Genomic DNA, 14489 nt, shown 5'->3' on the forward strand with positions numbered 1-14489 from the left:
CCTTGCAGATGTCAAATTTTGTGTTTCATTCCTTTCACATTGAAAGACTTCTGCTACCAACCCCTAAACTGAACTATAATTGTTCAGCGTTGAGTTTGACTTTCCTGATGTGACTGTCGTGAGCCAACAGAGTGCGTGAATCACATGAATAAATCACCACTCATTGTCCTTGCCGTGTCCCTCCCTAATTCACTTATTGACCGACCAATCAGGGGATGCTGCTGGGCATTTTAATGTGCCCTGAGTCTCCTCCGAAGGCTCCCTTGGTGCCTGTGTTGATGTCAAGTGACACGAGGTTTAGAAACAGGTTTCGCTTCAATTCTCTCTTGCCACTGTCCACGTATATTATCCATTAACTTCGATGTGTTGTTCGACAAGAGTGCTTGAATCGCATTCCTCTTCCACAGGAAACAGCAGTAACCTTTAAACGAGCAAAGCATAACCTCAGGCCAGTGTAGGTTTCGACATGCACTATAAAGTGAGAGGTGTACGCAGAGGGATGATTTGCGGATAAGAACGATTTCTTATTGCAGTATCTACAGTGCTACACTGTAGTCCGGTTGGCAGTTTATCCCCTGGAGTGGTTTTAGGGGAATATCGCCTCAGGGTTCTATTAAACTGTGGTGGATCAGCCCCAGTTGGAGCCTCGTCCAGGAGCAGCTAAACTGTGCTATGGTCAGACCATTACTGCTCCCAGGCAAGCTTTGACTGGCCTGTATTCATCTTGAGTTGACAGCCAGTGATAGTTCAGTTTAAACAGCAAGAGGAGAAATATAGTCAATGTATGCAGCCCCTTTCTCCATATGTACTGTACAGTGGGAGTCTTGCAAACCATGATCATTTATACCGTCAACAGTGCCATGTACAGAATGTGTACAGTATATGCATACACACACTCACTCACACACACATACACACACACGCAACAACATACACACATTCACTCAAAAGAGCAGAGCAAAGTTGATTATGCCTCCAGAATACCGAACAATAAATATCTGAATGGCAAACTGCCAACTCTGCGCAGAAATAAACAATCTGTGGCCTCATGTCTGCGGCTTCTGCTGAGTGAGATATCCCTAAATCTTCAATCCCCCACAAGCAGGAAGGAGCAGATGACAGGCTCACTTTAATATTCATATCTAGAGCCCTTTAACCAAAGCTGTGCTATTGGAGGAGGAGAAGGAAGAAGTAGCTGGAACACTTCTATCCTCCCCGAGGAGCCCTCGCCTTCACCTTCCTCTCAGCCCAGGGTCTCTCTCCTTCCTCTCTCTCTCGCGGATGGTACATTCCCTCCCCCTCTCTCTCACGGATGGTACATTCCCATCACTGATTAGTGCCTGCTGTGTGTCGAGGTGCTAGTGCTAACTAAGATGCTGCCTAGTGTCATGACAGCTCACCGTTCTGCTGCTAAAAATGGCATGGTGTTAGAAGGACCGTTCATCATCTTCGCTGTGATACGACTGGGGAAGTTATGTCCTTTCATGGAAGCTAATTCATAGCATGGTTTCTTCAGTAAATTGACTTCAGAAACTGTCAAAGAGTCCCTCCAGTTTTATCTGGAAACATACTTTGAAAAGGTCCATCGATGGAGAGATTTCTCCTGTCAGTTAATTCTGCACTGATTGAATCATATCAGCTCTATTTGGGAGGATTTGGCGCTGAATGAAAACCTTTGAGAGCTGTTTTGTGTGAAAGTTCCACAGATTTAATTTTTCTGTTCACTCTGAAGAGATCAGAGAGCGCATACGCCACTAGGTTTAATTGCAATTTCTTGGAACCGCAAAAAAATGGGGCAGCATGAATCTTCACACACATTTAGCTGCTGTGTCTACTTTATGAACCCCCAGATCCCCCGTGAATCCATGTGAAAGAGACTTGTACGTGTTGGAGACGTGGATGAACGACTCGGGCAACACACTCTCTTTACCATCTGTCATTCCATGATCATCACTGCCAACACCGACAAGGCAATCCCTGTCCTCGCTACTACACACACAAACATTTTATTTTTATTTTTTTTAAATAGACTGCGAACACACACATGCAGACACGCACATACACATACAGTACAAACACACACACACACACACACACAGAAAGACACCTCTCACACGCCTGTACGAATGCACAGGCACATACATACACACACACACGCCTCAACTCTCTCTCTCTCTCTCACACACACACACCCACACACACACACAGACTTGTACAAACACCCACCCACATAATATGAATGTACCATGGATTATACTGCAGATCTGAGATGGCCATGTTAGCATGTGCCTGCTGTGAGGGCGCAGACTCGGGTGAGTCCGAACGCCGTGGGGGAGAACGGCAGCGGTGGTGCATGGGACTACGCACGGAGCGGCGGGAGACCCGGAGGAGGCCGAGGACGCTGGTCACTCACCAGTCATAATCTTTGCGTCACAGGCGAGAGGAAATTGAATAGAGAAAGCATTGTGGTAGCTGCCTTTTAAGGCTGGTATGTACTGTATGTGTGACTGAGCGTAGATAATATGTATGTGAGTGAACAAGCTTTATGGTGGTGACCTTTAAGTGTTTAATTGTTGTGGGGGCTATTAGATTGACTCCTGTATGTTGGTGCGTGCGTTTGTACGTCCGTCACGCTTGTACCAGAGCCCACCACCCACCTGGGGACGCTCGACACAATTAATTTGTCCCATTGCCAAGTACATTTTGCTTTGTACATAAGTACTGTACTATGTACTATGTACTATGCGTGATGTCTCAGTAGAAGCATAGTCTATTCTACTCTGGAGCCCGTCTGCTTTGTAAAGCCACCAGGTTCAGAGCTTGAGGTGTTATTGTTCAAAATGTTAGGATTCTCATAGGTTACTATCAAAGTTAGGTGCATTGTGGGTACAATTATCATTAGTTATTGTCGTTATATTGACAACATAGATCAGGTGACTCTTATTTAGGCAGTTTGACCATGTTGGATAGATAAGAGATGGCTAGGTCATATATGTGTGCAATAAAGTTAGTCATGCCATTAGATCTTTAGTCTGTGGGATTTGGTCATAGAATGCAGATCTGTGCGCTCTACTTCTGTGATCACTGATTGGCTTGTGCTTCAGGTGTTATGAGGATCTCTGAATAGTACGGGCGTTCTGAAGCCCAGCTCTGCATAGCTCCTGGATGTTATGGGGATCCACGGTTATTAGCTGACAATATGCTTTTAACATTTCATTCAACAACTGCACATGCTGACAACATGCATCATGGGTAGGGGACGACAGGTGCACTGTGCACTTGTTTAAAGGTACTGTTCTCCGGTCGAAAGCTGTAATTTTACACTGCCATTGCCTTGTGCACAGTGTAGAGCAGGGTCTGTGTGTGTGAATGTGTGTGTGTGTCTTTGCGTGTGTGTGTGATATAAGAAGGAGGGTAAGTGAAGGTCAGTTGATGCAACCCAGACAAACCCAGACAGACAGTCAGGTAGATTTTCAGGGCAGGTTTTCAGGAGTGCTTGGAGGAAGGTGACTGGAGCTGCTGCTGCGTGATGAGTAATCTAACCCTGCCTTTGCTGTCTTTTGCTCCCCTCCTCTCCTCTGTTTTCAACTCTCTCTCTCTTTCCCTCCCTCTCTCTCTCACGACACTCCCCCTTCCTCTCTGTTCTCCCTGTGCGTGCGTTGCACCTACCCTCTCCCTCAATCCCTCTCACTCCACTACCCCCTCTCTCTACCCCCCTCTCTCTATCTCACTCTCTCCCTAACCTTCCCTCTCTATCTCCCTCTCTCTCCCTAACCCTCCCTCTCTATCTCCCTCTCTTTCTCCCTAACCCTCCCTCTCTATCTCCCTCTCTCTCCCTAACCCTCCATCTCCCTCTCTCTCCCTAACCCTCCCTCTCTATCTCCCTCTCTCTCTCCCTAACCCTCCCTCTCTATCTCCCTCTCACTCTCTCCCTAACTCCCTCCCTCTCTATCTCACTCTCTCCCTAACCCTCCCTCTCTATCTCCCTCTCTCCCTAACCCTCCCTCTCTATCTCCCTCTCTCTCCCTAACCCTCCCTCTCTATCTCCCTCTCTCTCTCCCTAACCCTCCCTCTCTATCTCTCTCTCTCTCCCTAACCCTCCCTCTCCATCTCACTCTCTCCCTAACCCTCCCTCTCTATCTCCCTCTCTCCCTAACCCTCCCTCTCTATCTCCCTAACCCTCCCTCTCTATCTCCCTCTCTCCCTAACCCTCCCTCTCTATCTCACTCTCTCCCTAACCCTCCCTCTCTATCTCCCTCTCTTTCTCCCTAACCCTCCCTCTCTATCTCACTCTCTCCCTAACCCTCCCTCTCTCTCCCTAACCCTCCCTCTCTATCTCCCTCTCTCTCTCCCTAACCCTCCCTCTCTACCTCCCTCTCTATCTCCCTCTCACTCTCTCCCTAACTCCCTCCCTCTGTATCTCACTCTCCATCTCTATCTCCCTCTCGCCCTCTCTCTCTATCTCCCTCTCGCCCTCTCTCTCTATCTCCCTCTCGCCCTCTCTCTATCTCCCTCTCGCTCTCTCTCTCTCCCCGTCTTTCCAGGCTCGCTGACGGTGTCCATCACAGACATGCGTGCTCCAGTGGTGGGGGGCTCCGGGGGGGTCTACGCCCTGTGCTCGGCACATCTGGCCAACGTTGTCATGGTAACCGCCGCCATCATCATCATCGCCTCCATTGTGACGCTCGACAGTGGCAACGAACAGAGACAGAACGTCAGAGCCGTGCGCTCAGACAGAGCTCCGGTACTCGGCACCCTCCTGGTGTTGGCGTCCCTCCCCCCAGGGTTCTGACGGGGCCACTGTGCTTTCGGCCGTCCTCAGCGTCACTCAGGGCCCTGTGGACTACAAAGCGTAGGGAACCGGAAAGTGCTTCCCCCGTTTAGCCGTGAGTGCGCAGCGAGATTAGGCCCAAGCCCATACCCATTTTTCCAGCTGGCTAGGAAGCACTTTTTTGGAAGAGGGCCATGGAATATCCCTGAAGCTCCATGCTGCCCGGCTTGATGTGTCAACAGGAACAGAGGATAAGCATCGTTCTCTGGAGGCGTTGTGTGATGTTTTTGATCACTCCACTCTTAGATACAGGATAAAGGCATATAACAGTTGGTGTGTGTGTGGGTGTGGGTGTGTGTGTGTGTGTGTGTGGATGTGTGTGTGTGTGTGTGTGCGCGCTGAGTGAGATCTCATGAATCACTCTAAGCATCGGCTTTCACTCTGGCTGAAGGAGATGGCACCAAAAATACAAAATACAAAAACATCAACATCAAAAGCAAGTATCTGCAATTATGATGTTTGTTTCTCTGATGTTCTTGCTCAGTTTGGTCTAGATTAAAAGATGTAACTTCATTGTCTGCCATAAAGCTTTATGGCCAAATATGTCTTAACCGGCTGAAGTTGAGATTGCAGAGTATGTTGTGATCCATTAGCTGAATGATCCATCTCCCCTCCTTCCTCTCAAGGGAAACCAGAGACAATGTTTACTTTTTCTGTTGTTTTCATATTTCATGGGAATAATGGTGTTATCTGCTCAACCAAAGTGAAACAAATTCTCAATCAGCCTGTGTGTGTGTGCGTGCGTGTTTGTCGTTTGCTAGTGTTGTGCTCTGAAGCCAGTGATGGAAGAGCGTTGATGTGTGGCAGACAGCTTTCAGCGACAGGACTGTGTAACGACCTCGCCGCTGCACGTGGTGTGACAGCGGACCCGGACGGAGCACATGGGCATATGAACGCAGCATATGGTCACACCGCAGTTCCTCTCTGAGCCATTTAAACAGCGAAGGCGTCTCCTGTCTCCGGCCTGTGCGGCTGTCGAAAAAGGGAGGGTGGCGCTGTGAAAGTACATTCAGCCTCAGTGCGCTGTGTTTACATAACTATGTTATCCCCCTAGGCTACCGTTCCACTGTCACGTCAAGCGTATGGACAGTGCGGTTTTTATAGGACTGTATTGACTTTTTTAGGATCTTTTACCCTGCACGCCTGCTGCTCGGTTCCATTTCCTCCACGGGGACGGGGGGTGGGGGGGGGGGACGACACACAGGGCAGACGATTTGGAGAGGGTAATGATAGGTGCTATCCCTTAGTCTGGCGAATGAATGTGTTATTATTCTAAGGCCGGGGCACTTTTGTTTTTACCCCTGGAGGATCACAGGGGACTTAACTGGCCTATTCTCACGCTCCGTTAGGCTATCTCTGGCCTGATTAATAGGACGCCACTGAGGTGGAGCAGAGCAGCCAGTTGGATAGTCATGTCTCTGTCTCAGGTAGTTGCTGTTGATTCTGCCTGTATGGATACAGCTGCAGTACTCTGTGCTCTACACGTCTCTACATGGCATTATGTATAGTGTACATTAAGCTGTAATTATTCTAGTGTCTGGGCCCCATGTTTACGTCTTGACTTTGCATTTCTTCTTGATGCGTTACAGAACTGGGCTGGGATGCGCTGTCCATACAAGCTGCTCCGCATGATTCTGGCGTTGGTGTGCAGTAAGTCCAGTTCTTCTCTTTGCCCCTCTCACGGATCTCAAAGTGTTAAGTGTGGCGGTTTGGTGCCAAATTCTCTCATTCATATCAGGAAGAGATTTTCTTTCCAGCTACTGTTTAACCAGGTGTTGTGTATTCCACGTAACTTTGCGTTTGCCTTATGCCCGCACACCTGTTCACAGTCTAATTCAATTACAAACTAATTATCATTTGAGTGGAATTTATTGGTTTCCTATAAAATGAGCAGGGGACATTTGTGTAGTCATTTGAATGGCTTGGGAGGGAGGGACTCTTGTTTTGAAAGGTCATTAGTTATACTGTATGGCCTTTTTCTCCACATGTGGGCCAATTCACTGTGATTTTCATTAGTGAGCAATATGTGCCTCCCATCTGTCCGGTGTCTCTCTCCTCCATGCCGCAGGCTTAACCAGACTCATCCACCACCTCCACCCCCAGGCCTTACTCTCCACTATCATCCATTATCTCAGCCCCAGCCTCCGCTGTAAGCACAGGCCTGCCGCTAATCCCGGCTTTAGCCACCATGGCCGTGACTGCAATCCCCGCCTAACAGCAGTCATAAGCCCATCTCCTATCACCTCTTGAGACCCAGCTTCCACTGACGTCTGCGTTCTTCTTGTTCTTCCCTCCTCCCTCCCCATTCTCCCCGTTCTCCCCTCCTCCCTCCCCGTTCTCCCCTCCTCCCTCCCCGTTCTCCCTGTTCTCCCCTCCTCCCTCCCCGTTCTCCCTGTTCTCCCCTCCTCCCTCCCCGTTCTCCCTGTTCTTCCCTCCTCCCTCCCCGTTCTCCCCGTTCTCCCCTCCTCCCTCCCCGTTCTCCCTGTTCTCCCCTCCTCCCTCCCTGTTCTTCCCTCCTCCCTCCCCGTGCGTCAGTGAGTTCAGAGGTGGGCCGGGCCGTGTGGCTGCGCTTCTCCCCCCCGCTGCCGTCCTCGGGCCCCCAGCCCAGCTTCATGGCCCACCTGTCGGGGGCGGTGGTGGGCATCAGCATGGGCCTGCTGATCCTGCGCAGCTACGAGGAGAGCCTGCAGAAGCAGTGCTCCTGGTGGGTGATCGTCTTCTCCTTCATCACCTTCCTCCTCTTCGCCATCTTCTGGAACATCTTCGCCTACGAGCTGCTGGGCGTGCAGATCCCGCCCCCTCCCTGATGAAGGCCCCCCCAACCCACCCCACATTGCCACGCCCACCTGTCCTATGTCATGTCGCCCTACTCTGAACGCATTCATAGCTACCCTTCCCCATTTCCCTGATTCAGAACACATTCACAACACGGCGAGTCATTTCATTCAAAATTGAACAGAGCAAGAACACCCCCCCCCCAAAAAAACAACAACAACAAGTAAGGATCAAAGAATTCAGAGTTCAAAGAATTCTGTCTGTTAATATGAAAAGGGATTATCGTAGCAACAAAGGCAGGTGAAAGCTCCCGATTGAGGAGTTATGTAAAAATCTCACCTCATTTGTGTCGTTTATGCCGAATCCTCATCCGCCTCTCGAGAGTCGAACCTGTCAGAGAGACTTTTCCCATCATGCTCTCTTTCATGTCCAGAATGGGTTCACGAGTGTGGGGTCATGCCCCCTGAGGTGCTTTTTAACTGGACACGTTTTTGTTTTCATCTTGTATCCCTTTTTCAGTCGTGTGACATAGGACACTTGTGGTTCTACTGCTCATTGTGCAGCGTAACGCCTGATCTAATCGACACTGTGGACACCAGATATGGCCACCAGAATATCACTTTATACAAGGCATAAGATACATTGGGAGATAGAGGGGTGGAAAGGGTACAGTTGTACTGTAGAACAAAGGGGAAGGAAATATAGTTCTGGAAAATACACCGCCTACCAGTGTGACCTAAATGTTCCTCACTCTCCTGTTCAACCCCCTACCGAGTGCTTCAGCAGGCTAGCACCATCTGCGACAGCATCCTACGTGAGCTAGCTGCCAGCCTGCTAAAGCACCAGGCCAGAGCACCATCTCTTACCTCACACTGAGTTGAGGATCATGCGGGGTTGAGTTCTCTCAAAAACTCTGGACACACACACACACGCCTCTGTCTGTTCTCACTCTAACAGACTACTATCTGGGGAGGGCACGGACATGTCATCTCCTGACCTGTGACCTTTACCCTCCATGCCCCACTGGGCATTGGGGTGTGTCCAGGTCCAGTCTTTACCTCAGTGTCTCATTCTCATGGACTATGTACTTTTGTAAATGAATGTACCCATAAAAAAAGAGTGTGAACCATTTCTTTCAGTTTTCCTTCGATAGTGGATGTGTATACTGATGTTCATAATTAAGAGTATATTTATTTGTTTTGTTTTTCCTTGTTCGGGGGAAAGGAAAACGTTTCAAATGGTGCAGACTTAATGCTAATGTATGATTGTTGTTGTTCTGATTACCTACTGTACGGCTTCCATCCTCAGAAAATAATATGTGTGCAGAAATCCCTGGTTACTATGACGACCACCGATGACGCAAGTTCACTTGACTCTCAATCTTAGTGCTTTACAGAATAAGCCATAGAAGAACCAATTCAACAGCTGAGGTGAAACTAGTATTGCGTGGAAACACTGGCTGACAGCTAATAGGCTTCAGCTAACGTTTCTGTCCATGGTCTTTGATAAGGTCAAAGCTAGTAATGAAAGACAATTCATGAAATGAGTGACAAATGAGAGACAGGATGAAAAAGCCAAACCGTGCAAGTACACGCCTGTGAAACTCTGGACTGTCTCTCAGATGACATATTTGTTATTTTTATGTAGTTAGACACATCTCTTGACGGATTATTTTGACACAGCTGTACTGCATAATTGCCAGATCGCACCCCCCTCTCCTCCGTCAGTGTACTCTTTTAGTAATTAGTGTAATTTTTGGAGAGCAAATGAGCTTATTCACTGAATTAAGCATTTGCTAAGCTTTGTTCAAGCTTGAAATGCCATTTACTGATTTAATGTATCTTTTTTTCACAGTTGCAATCAGTGGCTTCTGACAGCTTTGGGAAAGTTTGAATATAATGATGCCAGTGTTGACCCAAACCGCACATGCAAATAGGAGCAGACCAGTGACAGAGGACACTGATGTTAAGAGTTCTTTTATGAGGGGATAATATACGTTTCTCACAAACACTAAAGCCATCCAGTGCATTCAAGTGAATTTTGAGAACCTGGTGTGACAAACTGTCTTTGCCAGAGCACTATAAGGTGTGATTGCAGTCATACAGTAATAGGATTCATACTATATTTCCCTGTTAGCCTTCATCCAGTGGTGGAGAAGAGGGTGGTGAAGAGGAAGAGAATTGTGCCTCTTAAATTAGAATTTGTAGGAACCCAGAAAAGTGATTGGGGTGAGAAAAGGGCTAGCAGCGAAAAACTGGTATGTTTTTGTAAAATACATTAAAACTGTGAATAGACGCCTTTCCAGGTGTTCGTAACGTCTGGAGGGCATGAAAGAAGCAGTCGGTGTACAAGATCCCATTCCCCCTAAGTCCGTTCAAGATCCCATTCCCCCTAATTCCATTCAATCTAAAACACACCCGGGGTCTCATAACAGAGTGCCAGCGACCTCGGTTGTCCTCAAATTAGTGTGCGCCAAGTCTCAAATTCTGGATCATTTTTTCATATTTTCTTCTCCGTCACGCTACCATACAATATGAAGCATTATTACTCCTCTAAGCCAAATTACCTGGCACTGGGCCAGAACCACACACAGCACCAACAAAGACTGTCCCATAACCAGCACCATTCCCTTTGTCTGAGACGCCTCTCTGCTTCCGTCAGACAGCAGAGAGGGTCTCGGGAGGAGAGGTAAAGCTGTGATGGAGGAGCAACTGTCATCTAACAGCTGACATATGTGACAGCTTTGGAGGGCGCCAGTGTGTGCGCATGTGGGGAATGGAGGGAGAAGGGGAGGACAGGGGAGGAGGAGTGGAGGTGGCACTACCCATAAAACACCTCCGGGGCCATAAAGCAGCTGTGCCTTCATATCTTGTGTTGCGTGCATCACCAACGCCCTCCAATATCACAATGATGTATGGCTGTTACTGCAGGCAATGTTCTACCAGAACCCAGAGCTGCACTGTAAACATAATGTATTTTTTTTAATAAATGAATCTGACAGGCTGCATGATATTGATTTAATTGCTGACTCTTGAGTGACACATTGGTTTTTCAGTGACCAAGGGCGGCCTGGTGATGAATAGCATGAATAGAATAGAAGCAGTCTAATGTTATCATACCAACCATGCTTCTGACCGCCCAACCCCCCCCCCCTCATCCCTGTGCAGTTGGTATCTCCCAATTCAATAGCCTAACATTTGAAGATTGAACTGATATAATCAAATATTTACCCTAAAAGCAAAGTTGACTAAATTTTACCACAAAAGAATTTGACCAACGTACTGTCCTGTCCACTCTTCAAATCCATTTACCCCCTCTTCATTCAGTGAATTCAATCATGGGCGTGTTTGAAAACAACTCTTGTTCATGTCACGTGTTCCTCTGTGCTTGTCCGTTTCAAACTCCTGTCTTTGTAGCAAAGCATACTTGAGCTTTCTCTGATTACTGTTACTGTTTGAGATACTCATACATATATTCCTTTGTTTTGTCAAAGGTGAGCTTTTTTTGCACTTTCTTCCTGTAATGTAGAAGCCTGACATGTTATTATTGTGCCATACGTTGTAGTGCCATATATTTATGCGTTGATAGGTACAGTGTAACCTCCATAGCCCAATACATTGTGCTGTTATGCCTATTGCCTTGTGACATACAGTGAGTCTACACACCATAAACTAAGCAGTGGATGAGAGGGCTGTTTCGCTGTTACCTGGGTATCTGGTAATACCAGGCCTCAGTTTGGGGAAGTCACATCACCTGATCTGCTTTTTTAGGACATTTGGAAGTGTCTGTTAGTCAAACGTGATACTAGTTTGAGAGTGGCTGCTCCAAACCGACGCTTGTGAACAAGCAGGCCACCTTCTCCTCCCTGTGTGTGTGTGTGTGTCAGCGATGCATTACTTGAAAATGGGACAGGCCTACTTCTAATGGGATAGGCCTACTTCTAATTGGACAGGCCTACTTCTAATGGGATAGGCCTACTTCTAATGCAGGGCTGGATGAAGACAGCAACTGTAGCTTAGAGTAACAGTTATCTGTCTTCTATCAGAGGCAAAAGAAGCAAACCAGCTCATTACTTTTTCAGTATCAACTTTTTTGCGTCATGGAAGAATTACACGGCAGTTGGTACTCTACCCACTGTACATTGTATGGCCCAACATATAACTTTCAGACATCAGTACAGAAGAGCTATCATACTACAGCTATTATCTATTGCTACAGACCATTAGAGAAGAAGATTTAGAATACAGAGCTTGGTAGGGGTGTTTTAAAGGACACAGTTCAATACACGGCCATATCTGTGCTGCTGTGGTAGTTTGGCTGTTTTCTTGCATTGATAAAATGGTGCCAAGCTTAGGAGGTTCAGTCTCCAGATCCAGACCAGATGTTGTTCTAATACAGCGTTTACAAAAAAAGAGGCTATTTTTCTCTGGGTTAAGAAGAAACAAATGAAAACTAAATTTGTGTAAATATGGATAGTTTATATTTAAGTCCTCATTAATTATTTCATGATGTATTGTACTTTTTAAATGTTCTGAACAAAACCATTTTATATTGTATATATTTTGTTTTATTTTGTACTGTTCATTGTACTTGATTTCATTTAGGAACAATACGAATAAAGAACAATACTGTGGCAATGTGTCTACTCAATGTCCCACTGCCAATTTAGTAATGCAAGACAGGTCATAGACTATCATAGAGGGGTTAGCTGTCAATAAAAATACATTAAATTAGGCTATAATCTATGTGAGACTGACACATAGCTTTCATAAAATGTGGCTTAATTAGTAGATAACACAATGGATCCTAATATCCTGTTTGATATTAAAGTTTTATTTGGTCATTAAATATAGGACAAAATATGTATAGTGATGTATCTTTTGAAGGCTTAACAATAACAAATATGTAAAAGGTTACTTGGTCTTTTGTTTCTTGGTTGGTCTCTTGTCGGTGTCCGAGTCCGAGGAATCACTGAGGCTGCCTTTCAGATTCACTTCCTTCAGAAGGGGGAGCTGCAGCTGATTGGCTACGGCCCATGCCCACAAACACAGCTCCACCCTATGGGGCGTCCAATCCCGCCGGCTGTCCACTAAGGAGGAGTGGGTGGATCAACAAACAACCTCAGCACAGACTTCAGCATGAGATATCCTACACCTTAGACATTCCCTCTTCTTCTAACACATACAGTATATACATACACAAGGACTATAAAGTATGTATGGCTTACTGATAGGACAAATGGAGTCCTGTTTCATACTGTGTCAAGTGTGAAACTAATGATCAATACATGTCTAGATCGGGGAAGCATGTTTATTTTGTGCTGACTAGCATCCTCACTTGGGCATTCTGGATCATGCACACACACACCACTGTTCCAACTGCTGCCTCACCTTTGTTAAGGGTTTTTGTGCACTCAGCCACCTTGCTCAGGTAGAGTGTATAGTGTTTGGCAGTGTACTGGATGGGCCTCAGACCAGCTATGCTCTCCACGGCTTCATCAGCCATGAAGGCAGCCTCTTCAGGAGCACCTGCTGCCAATACAGCTGGAACAAAACAGACAGTCAGATGAAGGCCAAGTTAAACTCTGCCCTTGGACCAAATTGCTGGCGTTTCCTGTATATAAACTACCCTTAAACAGAGGACAGGGAGTCCCAGTCCTCCAAGGCTAAGGTAAGCTTTATTCACCATACTTAATAGAAATACAATCTACCCACATAGAGGGTATTTGAACCAAACGTTTGTGTGTTTTTCCCTCTCCCTAACTGAGCACTTAAACTTTTACTCTAAAAAAAGACAGGGATGCAATCATCTTGAGCACCATGGTTGTGGATCAGCCAGCACCCTGCACAACGCTGTCAGAGCGGTAGTACGGGCCATGCTGACCTGAGGCTGTAGCTGGACCCAGGCCTTTTAGAGAGCTCAGCTCTGTAATGGCAGCCTGGACATCCGGCAGGAGGCGGAAGGCCTTTCTGGAACACTTCTCCACCGCCTCCTCACTGTTGGTGGCCACAAGCTGCTGCAGACGTGGCCGGAACTTCCCCCTCTGCAGACGGGGAGAAAATCGGAGTTGAGTTGATTTGCAGTTTTGTATTGAAAGTAGACCTGTTAACACAAACTGTGTTTGCTTAGCAAAAGAGACATGCGATAAATGACATGGTCTGGTGGTGATATTGAGCTCATATTTGGTTCTCTGTGTGGTTGATACGTACAGTGAGCTTCCACTCCATCAGTTTCACCAGCTCTGGAAGTGTGACATATCTGCCAGGTCGCTCAGCAATGGCTGCAGGCAGCTCCTCTTGAAACCTGAGCACAGATCAAACAGAGTGCAGCTGCCTGGTGGCCTACCCTGATCCTGGTTAAAAGCTGAATATAGAAATGTGAATCACTACACTACCATTTATCCAGCGTTGGTAGTTTCACAGACTTCTTGCCCTTGCCAAGGGACTTGGCCTCCACCACCTCCCAGTACTTCCCAAACAGTCTTCTCCAGACAGCAGCATCTTCACAGGCAAATAGATCTCCACTCATGACTGCAGGTAAGGGGATAAACCCATCATGACTGCAGGTAAGGGGATAAACCCATCTCAGGCCTGCGGAGACCACACACACACGCTGTTTTGCTGTGGGAGGGAGGGCACACACAACTTGCATGCAAATATCGGCTAGTTCATCATCCACAATGTTTGTTAGGAGACCATGCAAACATGCAGCATTGCCTAATGTTAATTTTAACAAATTCTAAAAACAAACCTGCATCTATAATTAACTCTTCAAGGGGACCAACGTAAGTATGAATAATAAAAAGCTATTCGTATACTTCCGTCAAGTGCTGCGTGTTCTCGCGATATCCAATAATCCCGCGTGGTCGAAAAATACTATTTCC

At 46.9% G+C, this 14489-nt stretch overlaps 3 protein-coding genes across 3 annotated transcripts in view; 1 reads left to right on the top strand and 2 right to left on the bottom strand.

The window, feature by feature from the left end:
• rhbdl1 (rhomboid, veinlet-like 1) overlaps positions 1 to 7638 on the top strand; it is a gene marked incomplete at both ends in the record, with an annotated part of 44756 nt that extends 37118 nt beyond the window's left edge. Inside the window, 3 exons of the mRNA XM_084456719.1 lie at positions 4545 to 4645; positions 6421 to 6481; positions 7367 to 7638. Of these exons, the coding sequence (XP_084312845.1) occupies positions 4545 to 4645; positions 6421 to 6481; positions 7367 to 7638 (434 nt within the window). The remainder of the gene's footprint in view (positions 1 to 4544; positions 4646 to 6420; positions 6482 to 7366) is intronic.
• The window catches only part of anks3 (ankyrin repeat and sterile alpha motif domain containing 3), a 204546-nt gene that overhangs the window by 172824 nt on the left and 17233 nt on the right, over positions 1 to 14489 (bottom strand). The gene's annotated exons all lie outside the window — the stretch shown is intronic.
• Positions 12406 to 14439, bottom strand: LOC311323561 (uncharacterized protein). Its single transcript, XM_084455810.1, has 6 exons — positions 14357 to 14439; positions 14001 to 14136; positions 13816 to 13909; positions 13490 to 13649; positions 12997 to 13149; positions 12406 to 12695 (listed from the first exon to the last, which is right to left on the bottom strand). Exons 2-6 carry the CDS (start codon positions 14132 to 14134, stop codon positions 12520 to 12522), a joined length of 717 nt encoding a protein of 238 aa, XP_084311936.1. The 5' UTR covers positions 14135 to 14136; positions 14357 to 14439; the 3' UTR covers positions 12406 to 12519.

This window comes from Borostomias antarcticus, assembly GCF_949987555.1.
Source record: "Borostomias antarcticus genome assembly, chromosome: 22".
NCBI lineage: Eukaryota > Metazoa > Chordata > Actinopteri > Stomiiformes > Stomiidae > Borostomias > Borostomias antarcticus.

Bases quoted from the DNA above. Each gene is read 5' to 3' on its own strand.
- LOC311323561 (XM_084455810.1), bottom strand. From the start codon at position 14,134: ATGAGTGGAGATCTATTTGCCTGTGAAGATGCTGCTGTCTGGAGAAGA. The intron at 13,650-13,815 runs GTACGTATCAAC...CCCCGTCTGCAG, and splicing joins TGATGGAGTGGAAGCTCACT to AGGGGGAAGTTCCGGCCACG. The intron at 12,696-12,996 runs GTGAGGCAGCAG...ACTCCTCCTTAG, and splicing joins CACAAAAACCCTTAACAAAG to TGGACAGCCGGCGGGATTGG.